Raw genomic sequence first — 15732 nt, 5'->3', positions numbered from 1 at the left:
TTTCTAGGATTTCGCACCTACCCAAGTAAAAAAGGCAGTCGAAGACAATTTATACATTTTTTAACATAGAAAACTGGGGCATGAATTACAGCTAAAAATAAAAGGGAAAAAAGAAGGGAAGAGATTTGTCCATAAGCGAATAGAAAATTCAACGACTCAACTTTTTGAACTTAAAAGTTTGTTTTTTGAAAAATGTAATTTAGTAGCAATCAGGCCTAAATGAAAACAAGAATAAAAAAATAGATATATAATACGCTTTATTTTTCTTTGTTTGAATGAACAGGGGATGACATAGTTGCATAAAACTAGTTTGGCTACAACACTACTTTTCTCCCTCGCCCCTTTGCGTAATGAAGGGGGAGAGGAACACAAAGATCTCTGTAGAGTATTCAGTATTATGTTACGGTTTATGCACTTCTATGTTTCAAAAAATATCAACCTCAGACAAAATTATCAACCGTCAGACAAAACTATACCGAGTTTGGGTTAACAGAGTTAGTCACGTCAAAACTAGTATCATCGCCTGTTGAGTGACGCGGTTGGATTTTCCCGCTTGAAGACGTCAGCAAAAAGTAATTGTATGTCTTATCAACGTCTGTTCGATTGCCCCAATCAACCAGAAACGCAAACCGACATTTTGTCGAATGCATGATAAAATGCGATGATCAGTAAACGTGAAAAATGTCACCGATTTGTGATATCTAATCAAGAATCGTCGGATATTTGGGTCAAGAAATACGGAAAACTCTTGTTTGCTTTCAAAGCATCGCACCAATTCGATTGGCTCGCGCTTATGAAAAACGCAACAGATTGGTAAATGTGCTGGTAAAATATTGACTTTTCGTATTCGCGTAATTACCGCAAAGGAGAAGATATATTGAATTGAATTCCCAGCTAAACCACACAAGCATTAATTACTGGTACACTTGAAAACAAGATTGTCGACCGCCTACTCTGGATAGGAAAGACTTCCATTTCCAAACCATGGAAGTAAAACGCTTGAGGAACCTTAAAAGAAAAGACCATGTCGACAATAATAATTCCCGTTTGACGTCTCCTGAGAGCAAGCAAGACGAAAAGGGGTCCCATTCTGTGTTGCTCCGAGAGATAACTTATCCTTCGATGGAAAATAAGTCTTCGTGGTCCCAAAACATGTTGAATATATTGCGTACTCGATTGAACAAGTTCTATGATACAGAGGGTAAGGTTAATCATATTTCTAATCGTGTATGTGGTCACGACATTTCGAGCTCGACAAGCTAGATTAATTTCCATATCGGGTTCTATTCTGTCTTATGCGTTTGGTTCAGAATTTAAAAACGTGTAGTGCACCCTGCGAATATAGACTACGCCCGTCATAATGATTGCACCCCAGGTTCTCAACATCTCCCCATGAAGACAATAGTAGCAGCAGTAAAAAAAAAAATTCATTCAGTTGCTAGTTGACTTAGAAAATGACGTGGCTCAAGATAATTTTATTTGTAATTAGATTATGACAGGATTTTGTTAGAATGATTTCAAGGTGATTCAGTTAGGTAATATCTGTTCTATGTCGTGCTAGAATGCGAACGTATCTTGTTCTGGTCCGAATGTTATCGGCATTGCATGCACTTGGTCGATACGGTTAACAAATTTCAGATTAGGATGGCGGCAAACAAGCCGACAGCGGTCCTATCCTGATTAACACCTCATAGAGGCGAGCACAGACATGGTATTCTAAAGCCCTAATAAAATCGCAGACAAAATAACAGCCACACTAGAATTACTATGACCATAAGCCTTCCGTTTTAATTAAGTTAGTATCTCTTTAACAATATGGGCGTGGTCTAGCCTAAGTGCCGCAAAAGACCATTATTCACCTGAAGGGCACTTGAACTGTTTTGCTCTGGATCGAGGTTGTTTGCTCTAATTGTGGCTTCACTGAACTACCTAAGATACCCTGTGTAATATGTTCTAATAAAAAACCAAGCATGAAAGCCCGAAGCCCGAGGGCATAGCTTAAGGTGGAAGCCGACAAACTTGGTATTCAGGAAGGCATGCGATGATCGACTTTAAAGTGCCCCTAGCATCAAAATCCAGTAACTTGTTTTACTTATCCTGAGATGAAGAATAGGTGAAGAACTTTCATATTATATTAGAAAATATCTCGAAATTTGACCGCGGGCAAAGACACGCGTTTAAAAACAGCTCTTTCTTTTCACAAGTTCACTCCATAAAACGAGCCCGCGCGCAGTGAGAACAGCGGGCGCTTGCAACAAGCTAAAAAAAGCGAATATTGAAAACAGCAGATTTTGAAATTTCATTAGGCAACATAATCCGTTGGAAGTATAGGTATATAGTATAGAAAAGTGGGAGAGGTAGCCTCCTCCACAGGAATCCCAAAGAGCAGAAAGTATGTAAGTCGGTTTCCTGTGGCAAACATAGGTAACACAGGCCTAACAGGACTGGCTAGATTATATCATGGTTCCATTGTATTCTTGTTCTTCGTCTGTTGTCTCACCAATCTAATGTGGTGAAATCTTCTGATAATTTCTACATGACCCCCGTAGAGACACATAATGGTGCGGCTTTGTACAGCTAAGGTAAGGGCAAAGACCACGGTTAGATAAAGGTGTGTTTGAGGGGCGAGATGACACGATACAATTATAATTACTTAAATAGGGTTACATTTAAACATGTGCACAAATTGTCTAGCAATATCATTCTAAATGATAGTACTGCTTTGGTACGGCAAGTTTGAGGCACGGCAGGTCATGGGTTTGACTTTTTGAAAAAATTATCCTTAATCCTTTGAATTAAAATAATTGGCCAAGCGGCGAATCCGCCACCGCCCGCCCTCCCTTCGACATTCATTCTTCCCCGCTTACGGTAGTGGAGAACCCGCTGGTAGTAACAGTCCCTGAATTTTTTTAATGGTTTGCCCTATTGCCTCAGGCTCATCCCACACAGAAAGCAAGCCATTTTTGGTAGAGGGAACCCGGGTCGGGACGGTTCTACCACGTGTCATGCCACACCTTCAATCCCACCCAGACGTTTTCACAATCGTCATGAATGACGACGGCTCTGTTGAACACGTGACCTTGGCCCCAAGCCTCAAAACATTCGAGGAGAGGACGAAAGGCGTCAACGACGTAATGGAAGAGTTCCGCAAAAATGACGTGTTTGTCACTTTAAGGGGTTGGCGGGAAGAGGTAAGGGGAAACATCGGTTAAAATAATGCGTGACCACTTTTACAACGGCAGCTTTTACGGACCTGTGTAATAGAAGAATGTTATCTTCAAAACAAAAGAAGTCATGCACCATTTAAAAGCAGCTCCACATTTGCCATTAAATTCAATTTGATAATTTCGTTTAAAAAAAAGTGTCCCGTTCGTTATATAGGCAAGATACTTCACCCCTCTTTCCCCCAAAAAATATTTTCACTACTGTTTCACATTGCAATTTATTTTGTTTACAAGGAATTTGCTGTATCAAGAGCTTTCAACGAAAGAAAATTTTTCAAAATCGAACGGTCGGCCGCCTGTGAGTATTTAATTCAATTTACATCGCTATTTCTTTGAAACAGTCCGCGTTGCCGTCTTCGTATCTTTAAGTCCCTTGAAGATGCCGAGGTGACCATGTCCCTTAGCCACCTTCGCGGCATGAGAGTTTTTTTCCTTTTTCGGTATTTTTATGAATTGGGTTCCTGTGGCAAGTTGAACCAGAACCCACTCATTCTTGAACACGCCACATGAAGCCCGATTTCGAAAAAAAAGCCTTTTTTCCAAATCACTCGAGACGCCTATGGAGGAGGCTACATGCCCCTAAAATATGGCGAGGTGACAATTCTACCGACGCTAATGCGTTAGTATTGCTGGACGATATCCATTAATACTGTAATTGTAGTAACGTTATTCTTGGGTGACAGGTTTATTGGGAGTTACACAATACGGAGTTCACATCAATGGTTACTTCAGGAAGGCTAACTCTGATCTGTACATGTGGATAGCGAGGCGGAGCGCCAACAAACCGACCGGGCCTGGCAAGCTGGACCAGATGGTAACGCCATAAGGAAAACCGAATATTACAACACGTTAATATACACAACACGTTAACATACACAATACGTAATATTACAACACGTTAACATACACAATACGTAATATTACAACACGTTAACATACACAATACGTAATATTACAACACGTTAACATACACAATATGTAATATTACAAAGCGTAAACACGTGAACATACGTGAACATATAATACGTAATATTACAAAACGTAAACACCTAAAAGCCGTAAGGAGTTTTCCGAAAAGCAGAAACAAATTTAAATTGGATTTTTATATGAAAAGGACTTACTGGCCCAAGTTAAATTGACAAGTTTAGAGGGGCATACTTTTCAAGAGAAGTTTTGAATTTTTGAGCGCAAAATGCCTCAGTTTCTTCAAAAATAATTACTATTAACTTTGAATACACTCTTTTGTTATAAGAACGTCCAATTTACCAGCGGCCGTTCTTATTTTTGGGACAATCTAAGGCTGAATATGTTCTTGACGATGTTCTTAAATTTTAGTGTATATAAAAATATAATACTCAATGAATTATCAAAAAGAGAATTACGCTAATAATCAATAGCAATAATAAGGTTGTTGCTATAAGCACAATTTGATTTTGCATTTAAGAACGCATCAGGACTAAAAAATTAAATGTTTCTGCAATCTGAGCCTCGGCATGTTCTTAGAATTTGGCGAAATCTCAGCCTGGACGTTTTTATTAAAAAGGTTTTCATAAAAAAGAGTGTACTACTCCCGACTCCGACCCCCATATCATGCCGCCGCCAATTATCTCCCTAATCACAAACAAAAATTCGGTTGAGATTTGTCATTCGGGCTCGCATCCGATTGGTCAGGCCATCTTGGGATATTTTTCTTTAGGACATTATTATGACCATCAGCAATGTTGACAATTTCCATGTTCTTTTCCAGGCTGCAGGTGGCATTACATATAGCTCAACAATCACAGAAACCTTGATCAAAGAATGTAAAGAAGAGGCATCAGTCCCAGAACACATTGCGCGCCACGCGGTGCCCGTTGGCTCAGTTAGGTGAGAATATAGGGACACAAAGGAAGCTTAATAAGGTTGGCAAAACACCTCATGTTTCTTGCTTTTAGGGCGTAGATGACCTAGTACTAGGATTCACAGGTAGAAGATATGAGAAAAAAGTACTTGATTTCTTAGCTCTTCGAGTTTACCTATTTTGGATATCGTTTGAGCTCAAGTATCCTTTTTAGCTCTACAAAAGTGAACATGAAAAGTATGTCCGCCTAAATAATCCAGTGCTAGAAATTTCAGAAGTCCTTAATACACATATTTGCGTTTCGAGATAAACATCCACATTGTTATTTCTTGGAAATAGTTTTATCTTAATGCAATATCCTTCTTGCAGTTTTACGTTCGAGACCGAGAAAGGTCTTTTTCCCGGGGTGCAATTTATTTACGATCTTTGTCTGCCGGAGGACTTTACACCAAGTGTGAATGATGGGGAAGTGAGCGATTTCTACTGCTGGCCCATTGACAAGGTAACCATGTTCCGAAAAATGGAAATTTGTGTGCGCAAGAGTAAAACCTCTGACCCAAAAAAGTCCAATACTTAGGTCCCCCAACGAAGGATCCCCCACGGAATTTCCATCATGGAGTGAAAACCCTGAAGTCCCTTAAAGCCGCATTGTCACCAGTTTACTTCCGTAGGTCCAACGGAAACCTCAACTGTTAAAAGACAAAAGAATCTATTAGAATCCAAGATATCTAATAGGCCATCCGCTCTAATTTATCAATCACATCCTCAAAGAACCTTCCAATAGACACACTGCTTTCAATATTTTGAAATATTTTTCGAGTTTTCCGTTAAAAATCATCGGAGATTGTTACGTAATCGACCAGAAGTAAACTGATGACAATGTGGCTAATCCGGTAATGATGAGTTCTTTTTGTCCCAAAAGATGCCCTTATTAACGGGGTTCCACTAAGTGCGTCTTCCTGGTTATCAGATGCCTTAGGGCGCTACCCATGAAATACCTACGTATGCCTAGTGCACACAAGTGACATGACGACATAACAACGTAGGCGCGCACACTCTTTTAAGGCCGACATGGCCATAATGATATAAAAGAAAAAGAAAAAAAATGATTTTTCTCTTATGTCGTTATGTTTATGTTATGTTGGGCGTTCACACTTGAACATATGAATATAAGGGTGCACGCGTCTATGTCATTATGTCACTCGTGTGCACCAGGCATTAGAGTAAGCACGGGACGCTAAAGCCTTCGGTGCCTGTGGTATGTCATGTACTGTTTCACACTGCTGAAAAAAGCTAGCCTAAGATAAAAAGTTAGCCTAAGATGATTTTACAAGGGATAATTGATAATGCAATACTACAACTCTTTTTCGGTAGGTCAAAGAAAAGATAATCACGAATGAATTCAAACCGAACTGCGCGCTGGTCGTGCTAGATTTCCTGATTCGACATGGTGAGATAAATCCACAAACAGGTACGTAAACATGAGGACATTTTCATTCAAAAGATGTGTGAGCTTTGCTGTGCTATTATCCTATCGATAACTGTGATAGGTATGTGGCCCCACGGACACCAGAAAGCAATGAAGAAACTATAAAATCAGGTTAATGATGATTATCAGTAGCGGATCTAGGTGGAGGGTTTAGGGGTTTACCCCCCCCCCCCCTCCTTTGGGCTGCCAGAAAGCTATATATAACAGAAAATAACTACCCCCTCCCCCTTTTTGACTAAGCCAACCCCCCCCCCCCCCCCTTTAGCGAAAAGCTAGATCCGCTCCTGATTATGATAACCACATTTTCTGTTAAGGTTGCTTAGTCCTAAGGCCTATTTCATGGGTCGCACTAAATCAATTGCGCTCATTAGGTTGTGAGCGATTGTGGTTAATAAACTATCAGACTTCAATCACGAATTGTTATTTTGAAGAAAAAAAAAAAGAAAAAAACGTTTTATTTTTAAATTGTGAACAATAACAAAGGAGTGGATGATCGACGATTCTCAGCGCTGTGCTGAGTTTACACTGCCACGCGCGCTACCGTGACCACATTGAAAGTTGCAAAATAACCACCATGTAGCAGATGTGTTTAGTGCACAAATACGGCGGACGACTCGTATTATAGCTATTAAGTTACTGTTTATCAAAACTACTATTCTCGCGTGCCAATGGGCTTGGTGGCCACGACAGCGCGCGTCCTAATATAACTAACTCAGTCTTTGAGGTGTTCATTTGGTAAATCCAAGTAATTGCGTTTGCCTAGATAAGAGCGCGACGCATGAATCCGGTTTTAGATCTCTGTTGTAATTGTTTGAGCTTTTTTTATCTATTCAACAGAGCCGCACTACCTGGATCTCATCTGGTGGTCCCACCGACCTCATTAGCAGCAAGTGCATGTTCGAGGATCCAGCGTTCTCTTGTTTGGCCGTGAGAAAAAAATCACGCTGGAAAGGGAACGCTGGATCTCCGAGTAAAAGGATAGGAGTGAAATCCTTGCATTAGGATAAGGTATAGTGAGGAAATAGGGAAGCGTGCAAAGGGAAAAAGAGTGACCGCGGGGAGGTTAGGGCAAAACCTGTCCTGTCCCTTTGCGGTTGCTAAACAGTCACACGCACCGCGGCGACCATGTTGGGACTTTGGAAAGTCTGTAAGTTTAACAGCCCACGTATCGAGCAAAGAACTAAGCACCAAGAGAAACACTCTTTTTGATTGCACATTTGCTGAGTCATTAGTATAATATTGTATTCTATAAGCTTTGTTTCATAATCATCGAATTGACATGGCCTGTTAACCTCCTTTTAGTGTAAAATTAAAATGAATTGAGGCCCCTATTTTTTATAGTGGCTTGCTTTAATTTTCATTTCCATGATGGTAGTCACTCGGAATAATCCGTCAACATAGTTTTAAAACGTGAAAAACTTATTCAAATTACGTTTGTCATAAGCCAAAAACAACGTGCGAAATCTCCGTGAAGTCCCGACATGGCCGACTTGCCCAAAATAGTCGTTAGACGTGACAGTCTACACACCTACTATAAAGGCTAAACGTACTTGTGAAGAAACCGCACAAACAGTAAAGCGGTGAAATTTAGGGTTAACGTGAATATTCTCGACCATAGACATGGGCGGACTGTTTTTTATCACTCTTTCCGTTATTTTCATTGCAGTGCGAAAATTTCCATCTTTACAATATATAAAATTAATAAAAAATATTCAACAAGAAGCACTAGCAGTAAATCTGAAGCGCGCAGTGCGATATACTTTAAGTGTTAGTGAGAGCATTGCTTATTCTATCGTCAAAGATTATATTCGTTTTAGGGAAAATATGTACAGTAGGTAAAATCGAATTGCACAAAAATTCAGAAAAGTCCAACCACCACTCTCCACTTCGTTATTGGCGAATAATTCTCGAATACATAGTTTCTAAGCGGTCTCGAATTGCAGTGTATATATTTAAAAGGGGAAGAAAGAATAGACTATGCGGCCTACAAGCTATGACTATGAATCCAGGTTATAGTTATTACAATGTTTATTATTTCTTAACACGAATAAAGAATGTAAAAAAAAAATATTTACATATGTCTATACTTATGCCTTTTTTTAAAAGAAAATGATAAAAATACGTTAATCAAATATATGCATCGTCTAAAGATACTCGTCTAACAAGACGGGACAATCAAGCAATTCCCAGAAATGTTTTCTCAGAATTTCAATTGTCATCCATGACAACAATATTTAAAAGTTAAGACGTTAAAACGCATAATTGCTATAAACTTCATAATTTTCTTTTCTTCTTTTTGGGAGCAACGGGGCTATCTTCCAGTTCAGAGTCACTGTCAGACACACATCGCTTCCTGTGCTTTTTTGACTTACTTCCACGTGGACCGTCGTCAGATGACCCTTCGTCCTCGGAGCTATCGTCCGACTTCAACTTGAAGGCTTTCTTACTTTTAGCAGGTTTAGTTTTGATGGGAACTTCTTTTTCGCTATCTTCTTCACTTTTACCGTCGTTTGCCCCACCGTTGTCTTCCTCCATTTCATTTTTATCATCACCATCAACATTATAATTATCATCACCATCGTCATTATTATTGTCATCATTATCTTCCTCGCCCCTTTCATCATCTTCGCTGTCTTTCTTCATTATCATTTCATCTTTTTTATTAGTCTTTTTCACCTTTTTTGGACTTACATCATCTTCATCTGAGGACACACATATGCGCTTTTTCGGCTTCCTCTTTGCCTCTCCGCCACCCTCCCTCCGTGAAGTTACCTTGGTTCCCCTGTCATCCTCGTCACTCTCCTCACTGTCCACGATCCCCTTCAGCCCACTAAACAACTTCTCCTTGTATGTGCGGGGTGAGGGGATCTGGAGTGGACCGGTGGTGGCAGCCGCGAGGGGCTGGGTACAACGGCGCGAGGGTCTGCGCCCAGAACCTACCAAAAGAGCAATGTCAGTTCAAGAGAACACAAGCCAAGTGAGGCTTGTAATAAAAAGAAAGTACATTGTTTATGCTACGCGTCATGTGTTTATGTTATCTTGGGTCTCGGAAAGCATTTGGTTGTTCTACAAACAATAACCCCGACGACCGACATAAAACCCTTCATAATCCGAGCTTTTCTAATCCGCGCGCCTAGCTGCGCAAGTGTTGATAACTCTAATTGCAAAACAAACACTGGACGAAGCTTATTTTTGTTACAACCCAACTTGACCGTATTTCTTCGGTTAGCTATGGGCCAAGAGATGTTGCTTACTTGAGGTGATGATGTTTGACGTATCTAAATCAGCTAGTTCTGCAGCCTCTTCTCGACTCTCTTTCGCCTTCTTACACTTCTCCAGAGTTATCCTGCCTACGGAAAAAATTATTTTATTTGATTATATTATGAATCCTCTCAACATTAGCCACAAAAGGCTAGGGGGAAGAAGTACTGTACTACTATGATACAGTACTTTAATCTAAGACACATGAGTCTACGTTATCCTCTGTTATATGCCGTAAATGATCTTACAAACGCCCTCTATCTAAAGAACGCCTCCTATATAAAAAACGCCCCCCCTTAGCTTACCAATTTGTAATGAACGCCCCACTCTAACGAGCGTACCCCCTCCAAAGCCCTCCATCCCCAAACACTCCCCTCCATCCCAGCTTTAGAACAAAGGACATAGGAATTTCGGACATATAAATCAAATTTAATTAAACTGAGTTTGGCTTCTACTGGGTGAGATTTGCTTAACGTCAAGAAACCCTTGCTATGCAGGCTATAATTTAACGTGATCCGGACTGAGAATAGACTTGGGTTTGTTATATTTTTATAGTTTGTTAAGAACCTCCTCTCTAATAAACGCCTCCTATCTATTGAGCGTCCCCCCCTCATACCATTGAAATTCAATTGACGCCCCAGGCGTTTATTAATCACTTACGGTACGAAGATTCTATAGATACGGAATACTAAAGGACGGTTTACAATACATATGACATACTGTAAGAAACTCAAATAAAATAAAAAATAAAAATAAAGAAAAAACATTTTTCTTAAATTTTAATCTTATTTTTTTTAAATTATGTTGAAAACGTTTTGTGTGTGGACCGGCAAAAAATCAACATAGAGTGAGTGGTGCACACCGTTGAATTACTTTAGCTTCTGTTTATCCCCAAATAAGAAAACAATTACCATACTACACCTGTAATTCCTGTCTCTTCACGTAGTATCTCCTCTAGCTTTCTCTTCTTGGCACTAATGCTTTTGCAGCCACTGAGCACATTGACGTACTTGAGTCGCAAACCACTAGCTCGGCAGTATTTTTTTAAATGCTCAAGAGCTTTGTCTTCTTTCTCTTTTAGAGACTTACTGCTTTCCTCAGGTCTTATGGACTGTTGATAAAGTAAAACATCTAAAGTTACATATTTTGGTTCCTGGCCTAGCTTTCAATCTTCTTTTATTTTTAAATAGAATGGCGAACAACAACTCTTTTGACATTATTTACATTTGAACACAAAACAGTCATTTGCTCACCCCTTGCACATAGCTTTCTGTGTCCCTCGTTTACTTTGCTCCACATCAAAGTAAACCAGCGACACAGAAAGCTCTGCGCAGGAGGATATCAATTTGCAGGGAGAAAACAAAACTTTTGCAACTATATTCTGTACTTGTCTTTTTAATAAAAGACCCCTTTATGCTCAAGACTATACATCTTTTATTAAGTTTTAACTTACCTTTTTCTGCTTCATCTTTTTATCATGATGGCCAGCTTTCTCCTCCTGAGATTCTGGTTTGTTGTCTAAGGGTTGATCGTCTTCAGAATTGTCATCATCACTGTCATCTTCAGCTTCATCATTGCTATCCTTTTCATCCTTCTTGACTTCTAAAACAAAACAACACTTTTTTATACTGTACATTGAATTTGAAACAAAATGACTGCATGACCAAAATGAGTAATCAAAAATATACATCAAATAAGGGAAAGGGTTCCTCTATATAAGTGATTTGCAGCAATACAGCAACTTTTGGCAAAGTGTCATTGAGTCACCACTATGTATGTATGTATGTATGTATGTATGTATGTATGTATGTATGTATGTATGTATGTATGTATGTATGTATGTATGTATGTATGTATGTATGTATGTATGTATGTATGTATGTATGTATGTATGTATGTATGTATGTATGTATGTATGTATGTATGTATGTATGTATGTATGTATGTATGTATGTATGTATGTATGTATGTATGTATGTATGTATGTATGTATGTATGTAGGTAGGTAGGTAGGTAGGTAGGTAGGTAGGTAGGTAGGTAGGTAGGTAGGTAGGTAGGTAGGTAGGTAGGTAGGTAGTTAGTTAGGTAGGTAGGTAGGTAGGTAGGTAGGTAGGTAGGTAGGTAGGTAGGTAGGTAGGTAGGTAGGTAGGTAGGTAGGTAGGTAGGTAGGTAGGTAGGTAGGTAGGTAGGTAGGTAGGTGGGTGGGTAGGTAGGTAGGTATGCATTTTGCCCTTATAATATAAGTGTTTAAGGGTGTACTGACATCTGTTGCTAAGGAAAATTAAATATAGCATAAAATGCTTGTAGAAAGTAATAAGGGTCTGATATTTATTTGCTAAGTTGATCACCAAAAGTGTGCTGACTTTTTTTGATAACATTATCCCGTGACGTCATCATGTGACATTATAGATACAGAAAAAGCAACTATTTCAAGTAAACTTGCTCTATAAATAAATATTGAATACGTTTTATGAATCTAGAGAGATGGGCGTATTAAGCTAAGCATGCGTTTTAGAAATGATACAGGAATTATTTTTTGACGATTTTTCAAAGGTCCTGAAATCTAGATTACTTCATATAATTTCCGTTTCTGTTAGATTAACGCTAAATCCATGCTTGGCTATATAAAGAAGATTTCAACATCAATAATAAGGGAATAATGAAAAAAACGTTTTGAAATAATTTGGCGACAATACTAAACTTTTTTTAAAAAAATGCATAACTGGAAGTAAAACAAACCCGCGCGTGCCCAGACAGCCTGCTCAAACATGCTGATATATCAGATGATTAAATTGAAATGAAGTTTAAACACAAATTTCAATGGTGTTTCGTGGTATTTACACTTCTAATGAACGTTATCCATCATGTCATGATCAAAACTGAAATAGTATTCTATAAATTCGGGTACAGCGCGCGCTACTTTGAAATAAGATTTTCAGTTTGTGCGCGAGCATCTTCAACCGGTGTTTGCAGCGCATGTAGATATAGTGAAAATTGAAAACTTGGGCTTTAAAAACATTGCCTTGAAAATCTACGCTGAATGTTTGTTTGTTTTTACAAAAATGGGAAATAAGGTACATCCTTTTTTGTGAACTTTGAGTGCATATTATTTTTGTTTCTTTTATTTCAAGAAAGCTTGCGAATGGCGAATTCCGTGTTATGTACGCCCGTGCTCAATGCCACCCGCGTAGCAATGTCGTCACTGAGCAACACTAATGTCAGTACACCCTTAAATAGGGAAAATCAGATCAGCATGCTAGGAACCCACTGAGATTGTATGAAATTGTGGTTTATCTAGTGCCATGCACTAGTTATCTTGTCAATATTGTATGTAATGTTCGACCCAATATCTTTATTTAGACTATAGCAATAGAAAACAGCATAAAGACATGAGCAAAAGGCACCTACACCCCCCCACGTCCACTCGAAAGTGGTGTCTCATTGTATAACGCAGTTATTGTAAACTGCATATCTGGAGTTTTGGGTTGGCCTTGGTGGGACCTCATGTCTTTTGCTTGTCCATCTTCACCCATTTTCCATTTGTTTTATAGTTTAATTAATTAACATATGTTTGAAGGAAGCCTCTAATTCAAAAAAATCAAATATAAGTATCACCTGCTTCATTTTTATATTCTCATCAAGATCAGCACATAAAAAAAGTTGATACCTTTAGCTTTCTGTTTGATGGATTCATTCACAATCCCAGAATCATCTGATTGGTCACTCTCTTCACTTTTCTTAGAAAACTGTTCTGATGCACCCTTTCTTAGCTCTGCAACCTGACCTCCCTCCTCATCAGAAGAATTTGATTCAATAGTTTTCTTTTTACTCTTTGCACCTTCTCCTTTATTTGCCATCTGTTTATTCATTTTCTTCTGGTCCTTTCTAGAAGATGCCTTTGTTTTTTGACTGCTCACTTCTTCTTCAGATGAATTAAAATCAGCCTTAACTGTTTTCCTTTTTCTCTTTTCTTGTTTTTGTTTTCTTATTTTCTTTTCTTGCCTCTCATCTTCCTCCTCATTATCTGATTTATTATTTGTTTTCGACTGAACCTTTTTTCTTTTTTGGGGTTGTCTTTTTCTCACAGGAGTAAGACTTTCTGATGAATCAGACTCAATTGCTTCTCTATCAGGCATTTTTGTCAGATTTTCCTGTTGCTCAGAATCACTAGCTGGACCTTCTGATTCTGATTCTTTTTCTGATTCCTCTATTTCATCAGCATTCTCAATTTCATCTTTCTCATCTGAGGAAAAGTAAAAAGATCTTTACACTAAAGTGCAAACATATTATACTTTTTATAAGCAACTCACTACCATGGCCACCATACACAGTTTTAAGAAGTTAGTTTTAATTACTGTTGGTCAGAAGTTCGTTGGTAAGTAAAACCCAAACAAAAAAAGCAAATAACAATGGAGTGGCTAAGATAATCCAGGTACTAATTGGAACCTTGCTAATGGCTAATACTATTTATAATACCTGGAGATGCATGTTTTTCCTGGTTCTCCATAAGACCAACAAATACATCGGCCGCCAGCATTTTGAATCTCTTGTTTTCTTTAGAATCTAAACTCTTCATGTCATGTTGCTCCAAATACTTGTTACGAAGCATCTTGGCTGTTAGGGACCTACAAATACAGTAAATCATTAATATCTTCCAATAGGGATAAAATTGATAAAATCCAATATTAGACCCTAATAACAAGCATGTCATCCAGAATGGAAAATGATATAACCTTATTTTTTTTGGCCAGGGGAAAACAGGATTTGGGTTGGAACATGATTTTAGTCATAGCAGAGTAAGTCTTTAGTAGCTAGTTAGTATGTTTGGAAATCAAACACAGTCATATGATTGGATTTGATTGTGCCTGAATGCTAAAGAATTTGTAAATTCAATCAGATATGATTGCAATTAAACAATTGATAGTTTATTTGTTTTGTATTCATAAATTCCATCTATTCCACAATAAATGATCACATAAAATTGAACAACGTCAAAATATCAAAATCAAATTAAATGAAACATACACAAACAAACAAACACCATTATGATTTTCTGAACATGTTTACAATATGATGATTTTGCTTCATTGCCCAAATGAAACAAACCCAATCATGACTGCATTCGATTTTTTAAATTTAAATTGAATTTAGGCAATTTAATCCTTTTGAGTTGCTATGGAAGGGAATGGTTTTGGGGTAAACAACAGCCGGGAAATGGTACTAATAACAGTGACAGGGAAGTATAGTCGTCCCCTTTTTTCCTGTCACCCGCTTTCTAAGGATGCAAAATACAGTATGCTAGTTTATGAAGAATTAGGTCATGCAGATGGCGGGGGGGGGGGGGGGGGGGGGGGGGGGGGAGGGGAAAGGGGCAAGACAGAATGCATTCGGCCAGTCTTCGTTGTGATTTTAACCTAAAACTCCCTCTGACGAGTTACTGCGCTGAGCGGCTAATGTAATGTTACGACTATTTGTATCCTTGACTTGGATTAAAATTTTCAACACATTTACAAAATCATAAAAATGCAGTTTAACTTATTACTTACTCAGGGTCGTTGCATCCTTTGATCGTCTTCACCAAAAACGCCTTCACTTTTTCCTCATCCATCTTTGAGTTTTCTCCTCAAGACTAGACCAAGTACAGCAAGTACGTAGACTCTTGGTTTCGCGGTGTGTGAAATCTAGTAGCAAGCGCTGTTCAAATGGTCTTCTTGCGGCTCTTAATGCTTTCTCGTAATCAAAAAAATGGCGCGAAGGAGCCGATATTATCCCATAAGACTATGCGATCGCAATAGCACAGGTAACCCGGAGGGCGCTGTGTATATCCATCTTTTTTCTTCGCAAAGTAAAGATTGTAAAAGTAACGCTGGAGGGGGCTTTAGATTCATTTCACTGCTTATAATAAGAAAATAAAGAAA

The 15732-nt window shown here is 38.6% G+C and overlaps 2 protein-coding genes across 3 annotated transcripts; one reads left to right on the top strand and one right to left on the bottom strand.

Moving 5' to 3' along the window:
* Positions 1-415: 415 nt before the first annotated feature.
* LOC5522031 (nudix hydrolase 20, chloroplastic) lies at positions 416-7484 on the top strand. Its single transcript, XM_001641629.3, has 8 exons — positions 416-1201; positions 2935-3191; positions 3459-3522; positions 3908-4038; positions 4972-5090; positions 5434-5566; positions 6439-6535; positions 7391-7484. Exons 1-8 carry the CDS (start codon positions 985-987, stop codon positions 7435-7437), a joined length of 1065 nt encoding a protein of 354 aa, XP_001641679.3. The 5' UTR covers positions 416-984; the 3' UTR covers positions 7438-7484.
* A 1079-nt stretch (positions 7485-8563) lies between these two features.
* On the bottom strand, positions 8564-15684 carry LOC5522032 (axoneme-associated protein mst101(2)). Of its 2 annotated transcripts, none has more exons than XM_032367184.2 (7): positions 15361-15684; positions 14291-14439; positions 13482-14057; positions 11268-11413; positions 10736-10925; positions 9808-9903; positions 8564-9489 (listed from the first exon to the last, which is right to left on the bottom strand). In XM_032367184.2, the coding sequence occupies exons 1-7, from the start codon at positions 15420-15422 to the stop codon at positions 8828-8830; spliced, it is 1881 nt and encodes a 626-aa protein (XP_032223075.2). In that variant the 5' UTR covers positions 15423-15684; the 3' UTR covers positions 8564-8827. The 2 variants fall into 2 exon arrangements, with proteins under 2 accessions (XP_032223075.2, XP_032223074.2); XM_032367183.2 differs by having other exon boundaries at positions 11268-11416; positions 15361-15679.
* Between the last annotated feature and the right edge of the window lie 48 nt (positions 15685-15732).

The sequence above is a fragment of the Nematostella vectensis genome, chromosome 10 (assembly GCF_932526225.1).
Source record: "Nematostella vectensis chromosome 10, jaNemVect1.1, whole genome shotgun sequence".
Classification (NCBI taxonomy): domain Eukaryota; kingdom Metazoa; phylum Cnidaria; class Anthozoa; order Actiniaria; family Edwardsiidae; genus Nematostella; species Nematostella vectensis.
This window is presented reverse-complemented; position numbering and strand designations above follow the sequence as displayed.

Coding starts and splice junctions, on each gene's coding strand:
- LOC5522031 (XM_001641629.3), top strand. CDS start 985: ATGGAAGTAAAACGCTTGAGGAACCTTAAAAGAAAAGACCATGTCGAC. Junction 3,523..3,907: donor AATCGAACGGTCGGCCGCCT/GTGAGTATTTAA, acceptor CTTGGGTGACAG/GTTTATTGGGAGTTACACAA. Junction 5,091..5,433: donor GTGCCCGTTGGCTCAGTTAG/GTGAGAATATAG, acceptor TCCTTCTTGCAG/TTTTACGTTCGAGACCGAGA.
- LOC5522032 (XM_032367183.2), bottom strand. CDS start 15,422: ATGGATGAGGAAAAAGTGAAGGCGTTTTTGGTGAAGACGATCAAAGGA. Junction 14,058..14,290: donor GGAAAAACATGCATCTCCAG/GTATTATAAATA, acceptor ACTTTTCCTCAG/ATGAGAAAGATGAAATTGAG. Junction 10,926..11,267: donor AAAAGATGAAGCAGAAAAAG/GTAAGTTAAAAC, acceptor CTTTATCAACAG/TCCATAAGACCTGAGGAAAG.